The 15544-nt window shown below is 38.4% G+C and overlaps 1 protein-coding gene across 5 annotated transcripts in view; it reads left to right on the top strand.

Moving 5' to 3' along the window:
- The window catches only part of abcc3 (ATP-binding cassette, sub-family C (CFTR/MRP), member 3), a 67683-nt gene that overhangs the window by 31348 nt on the left and 20791 nt on the right, over positions 1-15544 (top strand). For 4 of the 5 annotated variants that reach the window (XM_051914167.1, XM_051914168.1, XM_051914171.1 and 1 more), the window contains exons 8-20: positions 605-832; positions 1925-2102; positions 7798-7959; positions 8252-8344; positions 8638-8841; positions 9272-9418; positions 10961-11048; positions 11251-11317; positions 12329-12455; positions 12527-12703; positions 13352-13519; positions 13750-13933; positions 14982-15090. In XM_051914167.1, coding sequence (XP_051770127.1) covers positions 605-832; positions 1925-2102; positions 7798-7959; positions 8252-8344; positions 8638-8841; positions 9272-9418; positions 10961-11048; positions 11251-11317; positions 12329-12455; positions 12527-12703; positions 13352-13519; positions 13750-13933; positions 14982-15090 — 1932 coding nt within the window. Of the gene's footprint in view, positions 1-604; positions 833-1924; positions 2103-4533; positions 4555-7797; positions 7960-8251; positions 8345-8637; positions 8842-9271; positions 9419-10960; positions 11049-11250; positions 11318-12328; positions 12456-12526; positions 12704-13351; positions 13520-13749; positions 13934-14981; positions 15091-15544 lie in introns of those variants that run through there. The other variant, XM_051914169.1, reaches the window with a different exon arrangement.

The following is a 15544-nucleotide window of genomic DNA, read 5'->3' as shown; positions in this document are numbered from 1 at the left end:
GAGTGTTCTGAATGTTGCAAGGGTGTTGCTATGCAGCTGCTAGGGTGTTCTGTGTGGTTGCAAGGTGGTTTCTAGAGTGTTGCTATGCGGCTTCTAGGCTATTCTGGTTGGTTCCTATGCAGTTGCTAGTTTCTTCTGTGTGGTTGCTATGGTAATGTGGGTGGTTACTGCTCAGATGTTGCTATGGAGTTATTAGATTGTTTTGGGTGGTTGCTAGGGTGTTGCTATGAAGTTCCTAGGCTATTCTGAGTGGTTGCTAGGGTGTTGCTATGCAGTTGGTAGGGTGTTTTGCACAGGCAACCACAACTCACTATTTGAAACAATGTGATTTTTGCGATTCTTTTTGGTGCCACTAGTGCAGAATGACACATTTCACCTGTAACTTCAGTGAGCCAAGTTTAAACTTTTCTCTCAAGTATGAATGTAATTTCATTTCCCAAAACTAATGCATTTATCCATTCGGCAGACACTTTTATCCGAAAATGATTTGCATTGCATTCAAGCTGTACATCTTTTTCATGCTAATCACCATGCACTACTGTTTGAGCTCCTGATAGACGATCAAAAGAGTCATTTTAACCTCAGAGTTGATTTTTCTGTGCAGTGAACAGAGTGTGAAGGAGCAGGCCACATTTACAAAAACAGGCGCTGAAACCAACCACGTGGGCGGCAGTCCTGAGGAGGCAGAGGTTCTGCTGTCCGAAAGAAAAGAGACCCGGAAGCCCTCCTTCCTGAGGGCCCTGCTCCGAGCCTTTGGGCCCTATTTCCTCATCGGCTCCGCTTTCAAGCTACTGCAGGATCTCATTACCTTCGTCAACCCACAGCTCCTCAGGTGAAGCCCGATGCCTTCACAGTCACAGGCAGAGAGGAACTCTATAGCTGTAATTAGTTAGGATTTTACGATAGGGAAGGTTGTAACATCATACACAGCACAGCAATCTGTCATTGCCCAGAAAGCTGCCAGGAAATGATGTTTAATCATCTACTAGTTCTCTGATTTATAGCAGATGTTCACAGGGTTGTAATGAGCTGCTGTTTTCTTTAACGTAATATAGTGATCCATAATGAAGATGTTAAAGGGATAGTTCACCCAAAAATGAAAATTCAGTTATCATTTGTTCACTTTATGTCGTTCCAAACCTGTATGACATTCTTTAAGACAACAGATGTAACTGGAGACATTCTGATAATGACAGACACAATAGCTGAACTGTTCCTTTAACATTTACCTAGAAATGGGTTTTATTACATGCATGGATTTATTTTGCCTATTTATAACGGGCAGAACAAACATGAAACACACTGATTAGCTGGAAGGCATTATATTTTAATATATTTAATGATATTTTTTTTTCCATAGAACCTTGTAAAATCATTTGCATGATGTTTTGCTTTCGCCACCTATGCTATTCATACTGTCTGCCCATGTTTTACAATGCAAACTGAATGCAAATATGTTTCTCTTAAGTCCTTTTTGCCATTTTGAATCATACAGTTGAAGGTTTGGAATGCTCACCAAAAATAATGTGAAAACAGTAACGGTAGTGTATCGTGGTTTCTACAAAAATCTGAAGCAGCACAACACTGATAATAATCATAAATGTTTGTTGAGCAGCAAATCATCATATTAGAATGATTTCTGGATCATATGACACTGAAGACTGGAGTAATGATGCTGAAAATTCAGCTTTGATCACAGGAATAAATTACACTTTACTATATATTCACATAGACAACAGCTGATTTACATTGTAATAATATTTCACAATTTCGACTGTATTTTGCAGCCTTGGTGAGCAGAAGAGACTTCTTTTGAAAACATGAAAAAATCGTAATTATTCCAACTTCTGTCTGGAAACCACATTGCATGAAACGAACAATCCACAGTGGTGTGGTTTTAAAGTGATTCTCCTTTCATTGCCAGGATGTTGATTGACTTCACCAAAGAAAAGGACGCCCCGTTGTGGTGGGGTTACGCGCTGGCGTTCCTGATGTTCGGCACTTCCCTCTTACAGACCCTCATCTTGCATCAGCACTTTCAGTACTGCTTTGTCACAGGCATGAGGCTTCGCAGTGGGATCATCGGAGCCATCTACAGGAAGGTACATATTAGTGTCTCCCTGCAAAATTAGACTCGCTTAGACCAATATGCAATATGTAACAAAAATATGTTCTAAGAACATTTTGCTAACGTTTCCATTATGTATGAAAAAACATTATTTTGGAATGTTCTCTGAATGTTCAAAACGTCCAGTTTTTTAAAGTGTTAAATGAACGTTAAGGGAACATTCCATTTTGGAAACATTATGGGAGCGTTACTTTTGAATGTTCTCTGAACGTTCCGAAACAAGTTTTAACATTTAAAAAACATTAGGCAAACATCCAACTAAAACGTTTAAAAAAAAAACATTTCCATGAACGATATATATAGATAATGTTTTTGTGCTAACGTTTTGAGAACATCATTAAAGACCAGATAACTCTAATAACATTACTGGAAGAATGTTTGTTCATAACCTTTGCAGAAAATTCCCTGTTAGGTGGGGATGCATTTCTTTCTTCTGCGCAACACAATATCTCAAATATCTCTGTTTTTTTGTATTTTTTTTGTCCACACAATGGGATCCTTCAATATATGGGTTCTTCAATATATCTTATTTTGTGTTACACAAAAGACGGAAAAGCATACTACTGTGCATGCAAATATAGCGTACATGAAGCATATTTTTTGAGAGTTCATTGTACTGGAAACTGCAACTTTCAAAACTTTCTATGCTGTACTATTACAGGTTTGACCGCTTATTATGATAAATGTAGTTTGGTTCACAAAAGGCATGTCTGGGAAAGTGCGTTCAGCCCCAATGAAAACTCTAGGTACTGATACTTGAGCTTATACCAACAGTAACTTGTACTTGAATATGTTATTCCTGTTATGACTATATTGCTCTGACCGTCAGAAGCAAGAGTTACATTTACAATATAAACATTAAAACTTCTGCCCAATGTTGTGAGTATTCCTTAATACAAACTAAATGCTAAAAACAAGCTTATTCTATGTGACCGTACGGTTAGGAAGCAGTTATAAATGGCTGCCCATCATTTTTATTTTTATTTGCGCTCTCAATTTAACATGTTAATTTTGTGTGATCTAATTATCTAAAAATGTAATAAAAATATGTAAAGCACTAAAAATATATGCATAGATATATAAAATCTGTTTAAATTCAAATGAAAGCATAACGCCAGTCGTGTCAATAATGATAATAATAACAACACATTTTATTTATATAGCGCCTTTCAAGAACCCAAGGACACTTTACATAATATTGAAAAATACAAATATACAATCAGGATACAACAACGTAAACTGGCAGACAGACAGTGATCATATAACATATGAGACAAAACCAAAGCAAGCAGGGATCTGAAATATAAAGTATACAATCAGTGAACAGAACATAATGTAAATAAATGAGTTTTGAGATCAGTGCTGGGTTAAAAACAACCCAAGTTGGGTTGAAAATGGACAAACCCAGAAATTGGGTTGTGTCACATCACTTGCAGGAAACAGACAAAGGCAGAGGAATATATATCAACATGACAAAGTTTAATAGTAATCCAGGCAGGCAGACAGGCAGTGCAAAACAACATAGCATAACGGTGATCGGACAGGAATGAATGTGAGGGACCAGCTTATATAGGAAGTGCATTGAAACACAGCTGACACACATAAATACAATTAAGGAGTGGGAAAACAGAACAAAGGAACACATGATGAGAATGAAAACAAACTAAAAGTCCATCAATGAAACTAAACAGAACAGACTTGTGACATATCGCCCCCCCTCCGGAAAGGCGCAACCTCGCGCTGTGATGAAGAGGACAAGGGAGGCGGTTTCGAAGGAGGATGAAGAGGTGGTGAAGGGATAGTGATGGGAGGACGACGATCCCCTGGTGGTGACGGTGGAGATAGTCCGCTGGCACAGACCCAGAGCCAGCCAGTGCCGACAGCTGATGGCGGAGATGAGGGAGGGAGGAGTCCAGGTGGTGTCGAGGATGACGACGACTGGGGGACGACTGATGGAGGCGTGGCCGATGGGTGATGGAATCGAGCGACATCGCTGCCACTAGAAACCAAGAAGGCGTAGCCAGAGTACCCGAGGGCTGAGGTGGAGCAGGTGTGAGCGAGGACAGAGGCGACGCCGAGGGGAAGGAGGAACTAGCTGTAGAGGTGGAGGGACGGAGTGCAGCGGACGGACCGCAAGTCCGTGGTGGAAGTGATGTAACGACTGACCAAGGGGGAGCCGGTAGGACGAGGGAACCCGGTGGAGCCGCAAGTCCGAGGGTCTCCGGTGGAGCCGAAGGTAGGAGGAGCCAAGACGGAGCCAACAGGTCGAGATGGAGTGAAGAGATCCGAGGCCGGAGGCGGAGCCGCAGGATCCTCTCGGGCTGACACTGCTGATGGTAACACGACCTGCGGCTCGATGTCACTGAGCTGGAGGACCGGCTGAGCTACCCGGTCATGGAGGTTGTGAGGATCTCGACGGAATGCCGGTGAGTATGACACAGTCCATACATACAGTCAGTAGTACTGTTCAGAAACAGTGATGATGATGAAGGTAACAGGTGGGATAGGGTGGGAGTTGATAATTCCTCACAGAAGTTGATCAGCCAGTCCTCATTCTCCGTCATCATGACTCCCTCGTCCACTGATGTCGCTGGCTCACACCCCTGGTCAGTGAAGCTCCACTTGAGGGTCAGCTCTGTCCTCTTCTCCTCGGGCTCTGGCTGACGCATCGCGGCGTGTGGTTGCTCTCCGTCTGAGGGGGGCACACACGAGTACTCCGCATTCGAGGATGTTGATTCGGGCTCTGGGTCTGGCTGTGTTCCGGAACGGGACGCGACACTCTCCAGACACTGGATGACGATTTCACTCCAGTTCAATCCGGTGGTGTCTGGGAGGTCGATGGGTTGGTTGATCGTGGCCCCGATCTGGAACAAGGTACTCAGGGTCTCGTCGTCGAGGGAGCTGGTCAGGGCTAACTGAAAAAACTTCTTGGTGAAAACAAAAAGACATTGTCCGCTCATTCATATGGGGCGGTCCGATCATCTGTCACGTTGCTTGCAGGAAACAGATGAAGGCAGAGGAATATATATCAACATGACAAAGTTTAATAGTAATCCAGGCAAGCAGACAGGCAGTGCAAAACAACATAGCATAACGGTGATCGGACAGGAATGTGAGGGACCAGCTTATATAGGAAGTGCAAACGAGGATGATTAATTAATTTCCAATCTATTTTGGGTTCATTTTAAGCCAGCCATATAGTCATTTTTAAACAACAGCTGAGTTAAATAAAACTGACCAGCACGTTTAAACATTTAACCCAACTGCTGGGCTAAAACAACCCAGTCGCTAGGTTTGTCTATTTTCAACCCAACTTGGGTTGTTTTTAACCCAGCATTATTTTAGAGTGTAGATTTGTGCATCATCAGCATAACTGTGGAAATTAAGACCATGACGCCGGATGATCTGACCCAGAGGAAGCATGTAGATTAAAAACAAAAGTGGACCAAGAACAGATCCTTGAGGTACTCCACAGGAAACAGTGACAGAATGAGATTTGTGTTTATTAATGCTAATGAATTGTTGCCTGTCTGAGAGATATGAGTTTAGCCACTGAAGGACAGTTCCTGTAATGCAGATAGCAGACAAATGAGATAGGAGTACAGAATGGCAAACAGCATCAAAAGCTGCACTCGGGTCCAACAGGATAAGAAGGCTGAGGACACCAGTATCAGAGGCAAGGAGGAGATCATTCACTACTCTTAGAAGAGGAGAGGACGAAAGCCAGACTGAAATGGCTCATGCAGACTAAAGTTACCGAAGACTGTGTCGTCAAGGCCAGGTTTTTTGAGTACCGGGGTGACCACAGCTATTTTTAGTCCAGGGTGTCGACAGCATGACAATGCATTTATAGAAGTTCAACAACATGAGTTGCAGCTACAGACGGACAGTAATTTGATAATAATCCAGCCATTGTGTCATTCTGCCATGTGGCCCCTGCTCTACTGCTCTAATGAGTAAAAGCAAAAGAATAGAAGAGGGATTTCAGTTGCTTTAGGTGTGGTAGGCATTACGACATGTTCACACACATTTGTGCACTTTTACCCAGAGAGGTGGCATACTTACATGTGCTTCACACGTGGGCGTTACACATTCAAGTACGTCTCTCTGACGCCAACAATATTCCTTGAACTGAAAAAGCAAATAATGTGGTTTGTCATGAGATGTTGCATTAGAAAATGCTTTGAAATGCATCAACACGTGTCACTACTTTGATATATGCTATGGTACTGAAGGACTACCATGTTCATGTAGTAAGGGAATGTTCTCAGAACGTTGTGGCAAGGTTGTCTCAAAGTTATGAACATTCTTTCAGTAACATTGAACGTTCAGTCAGAATTATAAGAATTATTATGTTCTCAAAACGTTAACACAAAAACGCTATTCATTCAAGTTAGGTTGAAAATGAACAAACCATTTTAACCCAGTGGTTGGGTTTAATTATTATGCATTAAACATATTAATACATGTTCATTTATTAAACATATTATTAAATGTTAATTTCCAGCATACTTTGGGTTCATTTTAAGCAAGAAATACAGTAACTTTAAACAATAGTTCAGTTAAATAAAGCTACTCAGCAGGTTGGACAAACATTTAAAACAATCGTTGGATTAAAACAACTCAACCGCTGGGTTAAAACAACCCAACCGCTGGGTTAAAACAACTCAACCGCTGGGTTAAAACAACCCAACCGCTGGGTTAAACCAACTCAATCGCTGGATTAAAACAACCCAATCGCTGGATTAAAACAACCCAATCGCTGGATTAAAACATCCCAATCGCTGGGTTAAAACAACTCAATCGCTGGATTAAAACAACCCAACCGCTGGGTTAAAACAACCCAATCGCTGGGTTAAACCAACTCAATCGCTGGATTAAAACAACCCAACCGCTGGATTAAAACAACCCAATCGCTGGATTAAAACATCCCAACCGCTGGGTTAAAACAACTCAATCGCTGGATTAAAACAACCCAACCGCTGGATTAAAACAACCCAACCGCTGGGTTAAAACAACCCAATCGCTGGGTTAAACCAACTCAATCGCTGGATTAAAACAACCCAACCGCTGGATTAAAACAACCCAATCGCTGGATTAAAACATCCCAACCGCTGGGTTAAAACAACTCAATCGCTGGATTAAAACAACCCAACCGCTGGATTAAAACAACCCAACCGCTGGATTAAAACAACCCAACCGCTGGGTTAAAACAACCCAATCGCTGGGTTAAACCAACTCAATCGCTGGATTAAAACAACCCAACCGCTGGATTAAAACAACCCAATCGCTGGATTAAAACATCCCAACCGCTGGGTTAAACCAACTCAATCGCTGGATTAAAACAACCCAACCGCTGGATTAAAACAACCCAATCGCTGGATTAAAATAACCCAACCGCTGGGTTAAAACAACCCAATCACTGGGTCAAAACGTTCCTTAACATTCAAATAACAAGAAAAAGTTGAGTGAATGATTCAATGACTTTAGTGACAGAGATATTATTTATTACTGAACATTTTCACATTTTCACTCTTAAATTGAATTACTGATGTGATTACTGATCTGAAATCTAGTTGTTTTTGTATTGTGACAGTAAAAAGAATGATTTCTATAGTGCATGTTAGATTGTGGAAACATGTTTAGCACTTTTTCATTGGTCTTCACAGTCACTAGTGATCACGAATGAAGCCAAGCGCTCATCCACGGTGGGTGAGGTGGTCAATCTGATGTCTGTGGACGCTCAGCGCTTCATGGATCTCACCACCTTCCTGAACATGCTGTGGTCAGCGCCACTGCAGATCATTCTGGCTCTCTTTTTCCTTTGGCAGGTAAAGCTTTTATGGATTTGAATATATTTAAATATTTCCCCTTGCTGCTTTTGTTAAAAGGATAATCATATTCATACATAATGTTTCCTTAAAAATTCTGAAACAGATGGTAAATGCACATCTAAAATGCATCTATAATCATGCATAGTTATGAGCAAAATAAATTTCCCTTTTAGGCCTTTAAAAGTGAGGCTTTTAGCTTTTTAGACAGATGGAGCGGATGTATACAGCTTTGTATATCTGACAGAAAAGTAGATATAAGAGCTTCGTTCACATTGTTGTATTTCTCCAGAATCTGGGTGCGTCGGTTCTGGCTGGTGTGGCCGTGATGGTTCTGCTGATCCCATTAAACGCTTTCATCGCCATGAAGACCAGAACTTACCAGGTTAGCTGTTTATCTGTGTCGGTCTGCTCAGCTGCGGCTTTCATTTCTCGTGCTTATCAATATTTCCTTCTGCTCTGTGGTTTTTCAAAGCTTAAGCTTATCAGTTGCTCACAGTTTTTTGTGAAGTTATGTTTCCTCTTAAAGAGACAGAGCACTAATCTAAATCGTAAACAAAACATCTTGTCTGATATCAAAAATGAAAATGGAAAATATATATAAAAAACCTAATTCAAAATATTCATGAAAGCTCTATCCGTGTCTGAGCGATGCTAAACTACGGCTGCTGTCCACAGGTGGAGCAGATGAAACACAAGGACGACCGCATCAAGCTGATGAATGAGATTCTCAATGGCATCAAGGTGCTGAAGCTCTACGCCTGGGAAATCTCCTTCAAGGAGAAGATCCTGCAGATCCGACAGAAGGAGCTGAATGTGCTGCGGAAGACGGCCTACCTCAGCGCTCTGTCCACCATGGCCTGGACCAGCGCGCCTTTTCTGGTGAGGCGTCTTTCCCTTCTCTTATCGCTTTACCTGCGGTTTTGTGTATCTGAGGAAAATGCAAAATGTTAATCTTTGATATGCACAGTGATGCTGAAGATCCTTATCTAGGTGTCAAGTTGCTGGCTCATGTTTCAAAAGTACATTAGTCATGATGTGTGTAGCCAACATATAACTAATAAGCAATGCTCAAAGTACACATGAAATACATCTTGCTCTTTCATTTTTATTAATCCCAGCTAACAGAAAATGGTTTGCTCAACGTTAGGGACAAACATTCCTCCTGTAACGTTAATAGAAAGTTATCTGATCTTTGGAAACACTCTTAGAGCATGTTTTTGTTAGCTGTGATCACAGTTGGCTCCTAAATGACCATAGTAGAAATTTGTAAAGCTAATAAGTAAGTGTTTGTCCTCATGATGTGCTTCAGGTGGCCTTGACGACGTTTGCTGTATATGTGACTGTGGATAAAAAAAATATCTTGGATGCAGAGAGGGCCTTTGTGTCCTTGTCTCTGTTCAACATCCTGAGATTCCCACTCAACATGCTCCCACAAGTCATCAGCAGCATCGTACAAGTGAGCTTTCACTTCATCACGCTTCTTTAAACCACAGATATTCTGGTTAAATCCAATTTCAGAGCTGTGTCACAGATGCTGTCTATTACCACAGAAAAATTACACTAATGTTCAAATGTTTTAGATCGGTAAGATTTTTAATATTTTTAAAAGGAGTCTCTTCTGCTCACCAAGGCTGCATTTAATTCATCAAAAATACAGTAAAATTTTGAAATATTTTTAAAATCAGCTGTTTTCTATGTGAATATATAGTAAAGTGTAATTTATTCCTGTGATCAAAGCTGAATTTTCAGCATCATTACTCCAATCTTCAGTGTCACATGATCCTTCAGAAATCATTCTGATATGCTGATTTGCTGTTCAAGAAACATTTATGATTATTATCAATGTTGAAAACAGCTTCAGATTTTTGTGGAAACTGATACATTTTATATTTCAGGATTCTTTAATGAATAGAAAGTTCAAAAGAACATTTATTTGAAATAGAATATTTTGTAACATTATAAATGTCTTTAATGTCACTTTTGATCAATTTAATGCATCCTTGTTGAATAAAAGTATTAATTTGACCCCAAAAATGACCCCAAACTTTTTCTTAAAACTTTTTCTTTTAAATTAAAAGATATATGCATGTATGTGTTTGTGTATATATGTATTTATCTTGTTTTTATATTTTCGACAGCTTTATTTCACAGATGACAGATGATGGCAGACAATTATTTTGCCTCACTTTGAAAATGCATGAAGTTTTTGTTTATATATTTATATATGTGTGTGTGTGTGTGTGTGTTTACAGTACTGTGCAAAAGTCTTAGGCCACCACCAGCTGTGTTGTTTTAGCAATGTTTTAATTACCATATTTATTTTTCAGTTTCTTTATTACGATGCAAACAGACAATACAGGAAATATGTACACAAAATATAAAAACAATTCTGAACAAAATTGTTTCTTTAAGCAAAAATCAGTATTTAGTGTGACCTCCTGGACTTTTTCCATTTTCTCAAAAATGAAACTCTGAGAAACTTTTGAAAGCTTTTGAAAGCTTTCTTGGCCTTCCAGTGCTTTTCCTTTCCATTTATGTTTAAGAGAGCCGGATCCTGCTATTGCTCGAGTGTAAGGGGAGGTCAATAAATACTTGCCACATACAAATTTACAATATTTTCTGGTTATATTCTAATAAAGAGACTAAGCAATAATTATATATGGTCATTATATCATTGCTAAAACAACATCTAATGGTGGCCTAAGACTTTTGCACAGTACTGTGTGTATATATATATATATATATATATATATATATACATATATATATATATATATATATACATTCAGTATATATATACTCAGAACTGACCTAGTTTTAGAAAGTTTATGTTCATGCATGTTCAGTCCTGATTATTTCATTGTTTAAACAATTGCGAAATAAGTATATTCCTGGAATGAGATCATCTTTCTGATGTGTTGTACTCCCACAGAATAACTTCTGTCCCACTTCATGACACACTGTTTTGTCTGTAATCTTTCGTCTGCTTGTCGCACAGGCCAGCGTGTCTCTGAAGCGCATCCAGGATTTCCTGAGTCACCCTGAGCTGGATCCAGAGAACGTGGACAGAAGAAACAATGCTTCAGGTACTGAAGCTGGCCTTGTGTGTGTGTGTGTGTGTATGACATGATAAAACCAGCAAACAGGCTTCATGTGTCGGGAACAGGTTTATGTTTCTGTTCTTGTGTTTCTCATGCTGAATCATTATGAAATCTCTGTTTCCTTTTCTTCACAATGAGTCACGACTGAACTCGCATTTCAACTTACTCCCGCTTTTTCTCTCTTCAGAATATGCCGTGACGGTTGTAAATGGGAAATTTGCATGGGCCAAACAAGACCAACCCACTCTTGACAAGTAAGAACTCAATATTCACACAAAAATATATTTGTTGTAGTTTCCGTTCACCACTATAGAACTGGAAATGTGAAAAGGGTTAATTCTAAATAAGGGAGGCGTGTCAGCAGCAGGTGCTAATTAGCATAACACACACCCATTATCTCCATATAAGGGCTTTGCACACAACTTGCACGGCAAGATCCAGTAAAGCTGACTGTGCTCAAAACAAAACACACCTAGACTACTTTTGTGCACTACAAATACATTAAATATACTAAAAGTATACTACAAATACATTTACATATTTATGTACTTAATAAAAATACCCTGCAATTGTACTTTTGGTATACTAAACTGGTATGCTTAAAGTCTGCTAAATTGGAACAACTAATTTTAAAACTTTAATTGTGTGGAAATAGTGCAACTAAAGATATACTGAAATATATTTGATTGTGCTAAAGTGGAACTATTACAAGTATACTTTTGGTACACTTTAAATATCTGATATTATACAAAGATCATACAATCCTTATTAACAGTGATATTAAAACACTTTTTAGGCATAATATTAAGAAATGTGCATTGTGCAATAAAGAAATACTCCAAATAAAGTTTAATTATTATTTTATATCAGTAAGTCTTAAGTGATATATCAATAAATGGATTTGAAGTATACTAGATTTTAATATAGGTCTTTTTCTACATTTGATTGGCTGCATTTTCGTGCAGAATCTTTCTGAGATACATAAGACTTATTTTAAAGTCACTTAGTTATGTCGTATCTTATAATAATATATATAAAAAGCAATTAAACCTGCAAAACATGCATGTTTCTGTAGGATCTAAATTTGATCCCCTAGAAAAAAGTGTGATCTTACTGTATTGACACATCAATATTTCTATGTGAAAGCGTTTGTTTTTGCACGTATACATGCATGCACATGTAAAGTGAAGTGTGAGCGTATCAAATGTATTTTTACAGCAAAAACACAAGGTTTGTGTGCTAATAAACTGACCTTCTGTGTGCAGCATTAATGTGATGGTGCCGCAGGGCTCGCTGCTGGCGGTGGTGGGTCACGTGGGTTGTGGGAAGACCTCACTTGTGTCCGCCCTGCTCGGAGAGATGGAGAAGCTGGAGGGCCAGATCTCCATACGGGTGTGTGTTCTTCATTATCCTGAAAGATTCACCAGTAGAACATTACGTTTGACGCTCTTCTTGTCTGGTAGGGCTCTGTGGCTTACGTACCACAGCAAGCGTGGATCCAGAACTGCACTTTGAGAGACAACATCCTGTTTGGCAGACCCTACGTGGAGCAGAAGTACCGCTGCGTGCTGGAGGCCTGTGCACTGACCCCTGACCTCGAAGTGCTTCCTGGAGGCGACCAGACAGAGATCGGGGAGAAGGTGCTGGGATTTCAGTTGCTTTGCATGACTTCTGAACAGCCTGTTTTTACTACAGTGCTGTCAGTTTAACATGTTCATTTAAAGGGGTGCTTGATTATGATTACACTTTTTTAACTTTAGTTAGTGTGTAATGTTGCTGTTTGAGCTTAAACAACATCTGCAAAGTTACAACACTCAAAGTTCAGTGCAAAGGGAGATATTTTCTTTTAAGATATCGCTTTTTAAACGGCTGGTAGGGACTACAACAAGCTTCTTCCCGGGTTAGTGACATCACAAACCCTAAAATTTACATAAACCCCGCCCCAGAGAACACACAACAAAGGGGGTGAGGCCATGTTGTGCTGCTTTAGAGAAGAGGAAGAGCTGTTAAAGCTCCGCCCTCTTCTGGAAAGGGGGCCGGGAGCAGCAGCTCATTTGCATTTAAAGGGACACACACAAAAACGGCGTGTTTTTGCTCACACCCAAATAGGGGCAAATTTGACAAGCTATAATAAATGATCTGTGGGGGATTTTGAGCTGAAACTTCACAGACACATTCTCACATTCTTTCATTTTGAGCAATTCAAGCAATGTATACAGTATAAAAAAGTCCTCATAAAACATGAAAACCCAACGTGTGTGTGTGTGTGTGTGTGTGTGTGTGTGCAGGGCATTAATCTGTCTGGCGGTCAGAGGCAGAGAGTGAGTCTGGCCCGAGCGCTGTACAGTGAATCAGACGTGTATCTGCTGGACGACCCTCTGTCTGCGGTGGACGCTCATGTTGCTAAGCATATTTTTGATAAAGTCATCGGTCCTGAAGGAGTCCTGAAGGGCAAGGTACAGTATTTGCATGACTATTTTCAGACCTCTAGAGTCTGTTCCTTGAATATAATTTGTGTGGACAAACAATGTTAGGAACAAACGAAACCCGCAGTATTTCCTTTATTGTGATACAGAAAATAATGTCCTGTTTGTTCGTTAGAATTGTTGCCCCTCACATTGACCCTGATATATGGTCCGCTCTCAGTCCGATTGTTCTGTAAATCAATGAGCTGCTCTGCTTACAGACTCGGATCCTGGTGACCCACGGCATCAGCTTCCTGCCGCAGGTGGACAACATCCTGGTACTGGTGGACGGTCGGGTGTCAGAAATGGGCTCCTATCAGGAGCTGCTCAAGCAGAACGGGGCTTTCGCAGAGTTCCTCAGAAACTACTCTCTCGAGGATATCATCGAAGACGATGAAGTCACCTGTAAATATGAGAGTTATTCATAAGTCGAGAAAAAATGAGGCTGAAATATGCATTCATTCATTCATTCATTCCTTTATGTATTGCTGAAAAATACATATACATAAATACAAATACATAAATACATTCTAAATTTTATATATAATACATACATAATTATTTATTATATTTTTATTTATAATACACAAATATAAATATCTATCTAAAAATACTTTTTTGTTTATAATATGTACATACATAATTATTTATTTATTTATTTATCTATTTATTTATTTATTATATGCTGAATAAATACATATATTGTTATATAATATACATATCTCTCTCTCTCTCTCTCTCTCTCTATATATATATATAAACTTGTGCTGAAAAATACATATTCTAATTTTTATTTATAATAAATAAATATATTATTTTTTATTATATGCTGAGTAAATACATTCTATTTTTTATTTATAATACATACATACATATATATACATTTATTTATTATATATTTATTTATAATATACACATAAATATCTATCTATCTAAAAATACTTTTTTATTTATAATATGTACATACATAATTATTTATTTATTTATCTATTTATTTATTATATGCTGAATAAATACATATATTGTTATATATAATATATAATATACATTCTCTCTCTCTCTCTCTCTATATATATATATGCTGAAAAAATACATATTTTAATTTTTATTTATAATAAATAAATATTTTTTAATTATTTATGCAGAATAAATACACATTATAATTTTTTATTTATAATTCATAAATTCATAAAAATATCTATCTGTCTATCTGTCTGTCTATCTATATATAAACGTATGCTGAATAAATACATATTATAATTTTTATTTATACTACATAAAATATCTTTCTATCTATCTAAAATACATATTATATCTTTTTATTTATAAAACATAAATACGATTGTTTTATTACATGCTGATTTTTTTTTTTTTTTTTTTACATATTTGTATGTATAATACATGAATATTCATTTGTTTATTTATTCATTTTTGACTCCTGCTGGTTTTTCAGTGTCGTTGGTTGATGAAGAAGAGGATTTTCCTGACGATGCTCTCAGTAATCACGCAGATATGGTGGATAATGAACCTGTGGTTAATGAAGCCCGCAGACAGTTCATGAGGTACACATGCATTTTTAATGCCCTCTTGCTGCGCCAGTTGCTTCGGCTTTGTGACTTCTGCTTTCACAAGCACTTCTCTCGATGACAAATGTGGCTCTCGGCAAACACTGCTTTTATTTGCCCATGACCTGATGCCGTACAATTCAGTTTGCATGTTGCATTTCCGCTTAATAACACATCCAGCTGAATATATCAGTAATTGTGGTTAAACAGTAACTTAATTTGGGTGCAGTATTTATTCCTCTTTTAATCATACGAGTGAGCATGTGTGTTATACTACTGTAATATAAAAGTTCATTCACTAAATTAGACACACCTAAGATTAAAAAATAGTGTTGAATGGAAATATTTTAATACAAGCGACTGTTACTTTTAAGAGGTAGATCATGATCTTCAGAGGTTTAAATAATAATCTGAAGATCATAATTCCATCAATATCAGTAAAGTTTTTAGT

Source organism: Ctenopharyngodon idella, chromosome 12, assembly GCF_019924925.1.
Source record: "Ctenopharyngodon idella isolate HZGC_01 chromosome 12, HZGC01, whole genome shotgun sequence".
Classification (NCBI taxonomy): domain Eukaryota; kingdom Metazoa; phylum Chordata; class Actinopteri; order Cypriniformes; family Xenocyprididae; genus Ctenopharyngodon; species Ctenopharyngodon idella.
Note: the sequence above shows the minus strand (reverse complement) of the source record. Positions and strands in the feature narration are given on the sequence as shown.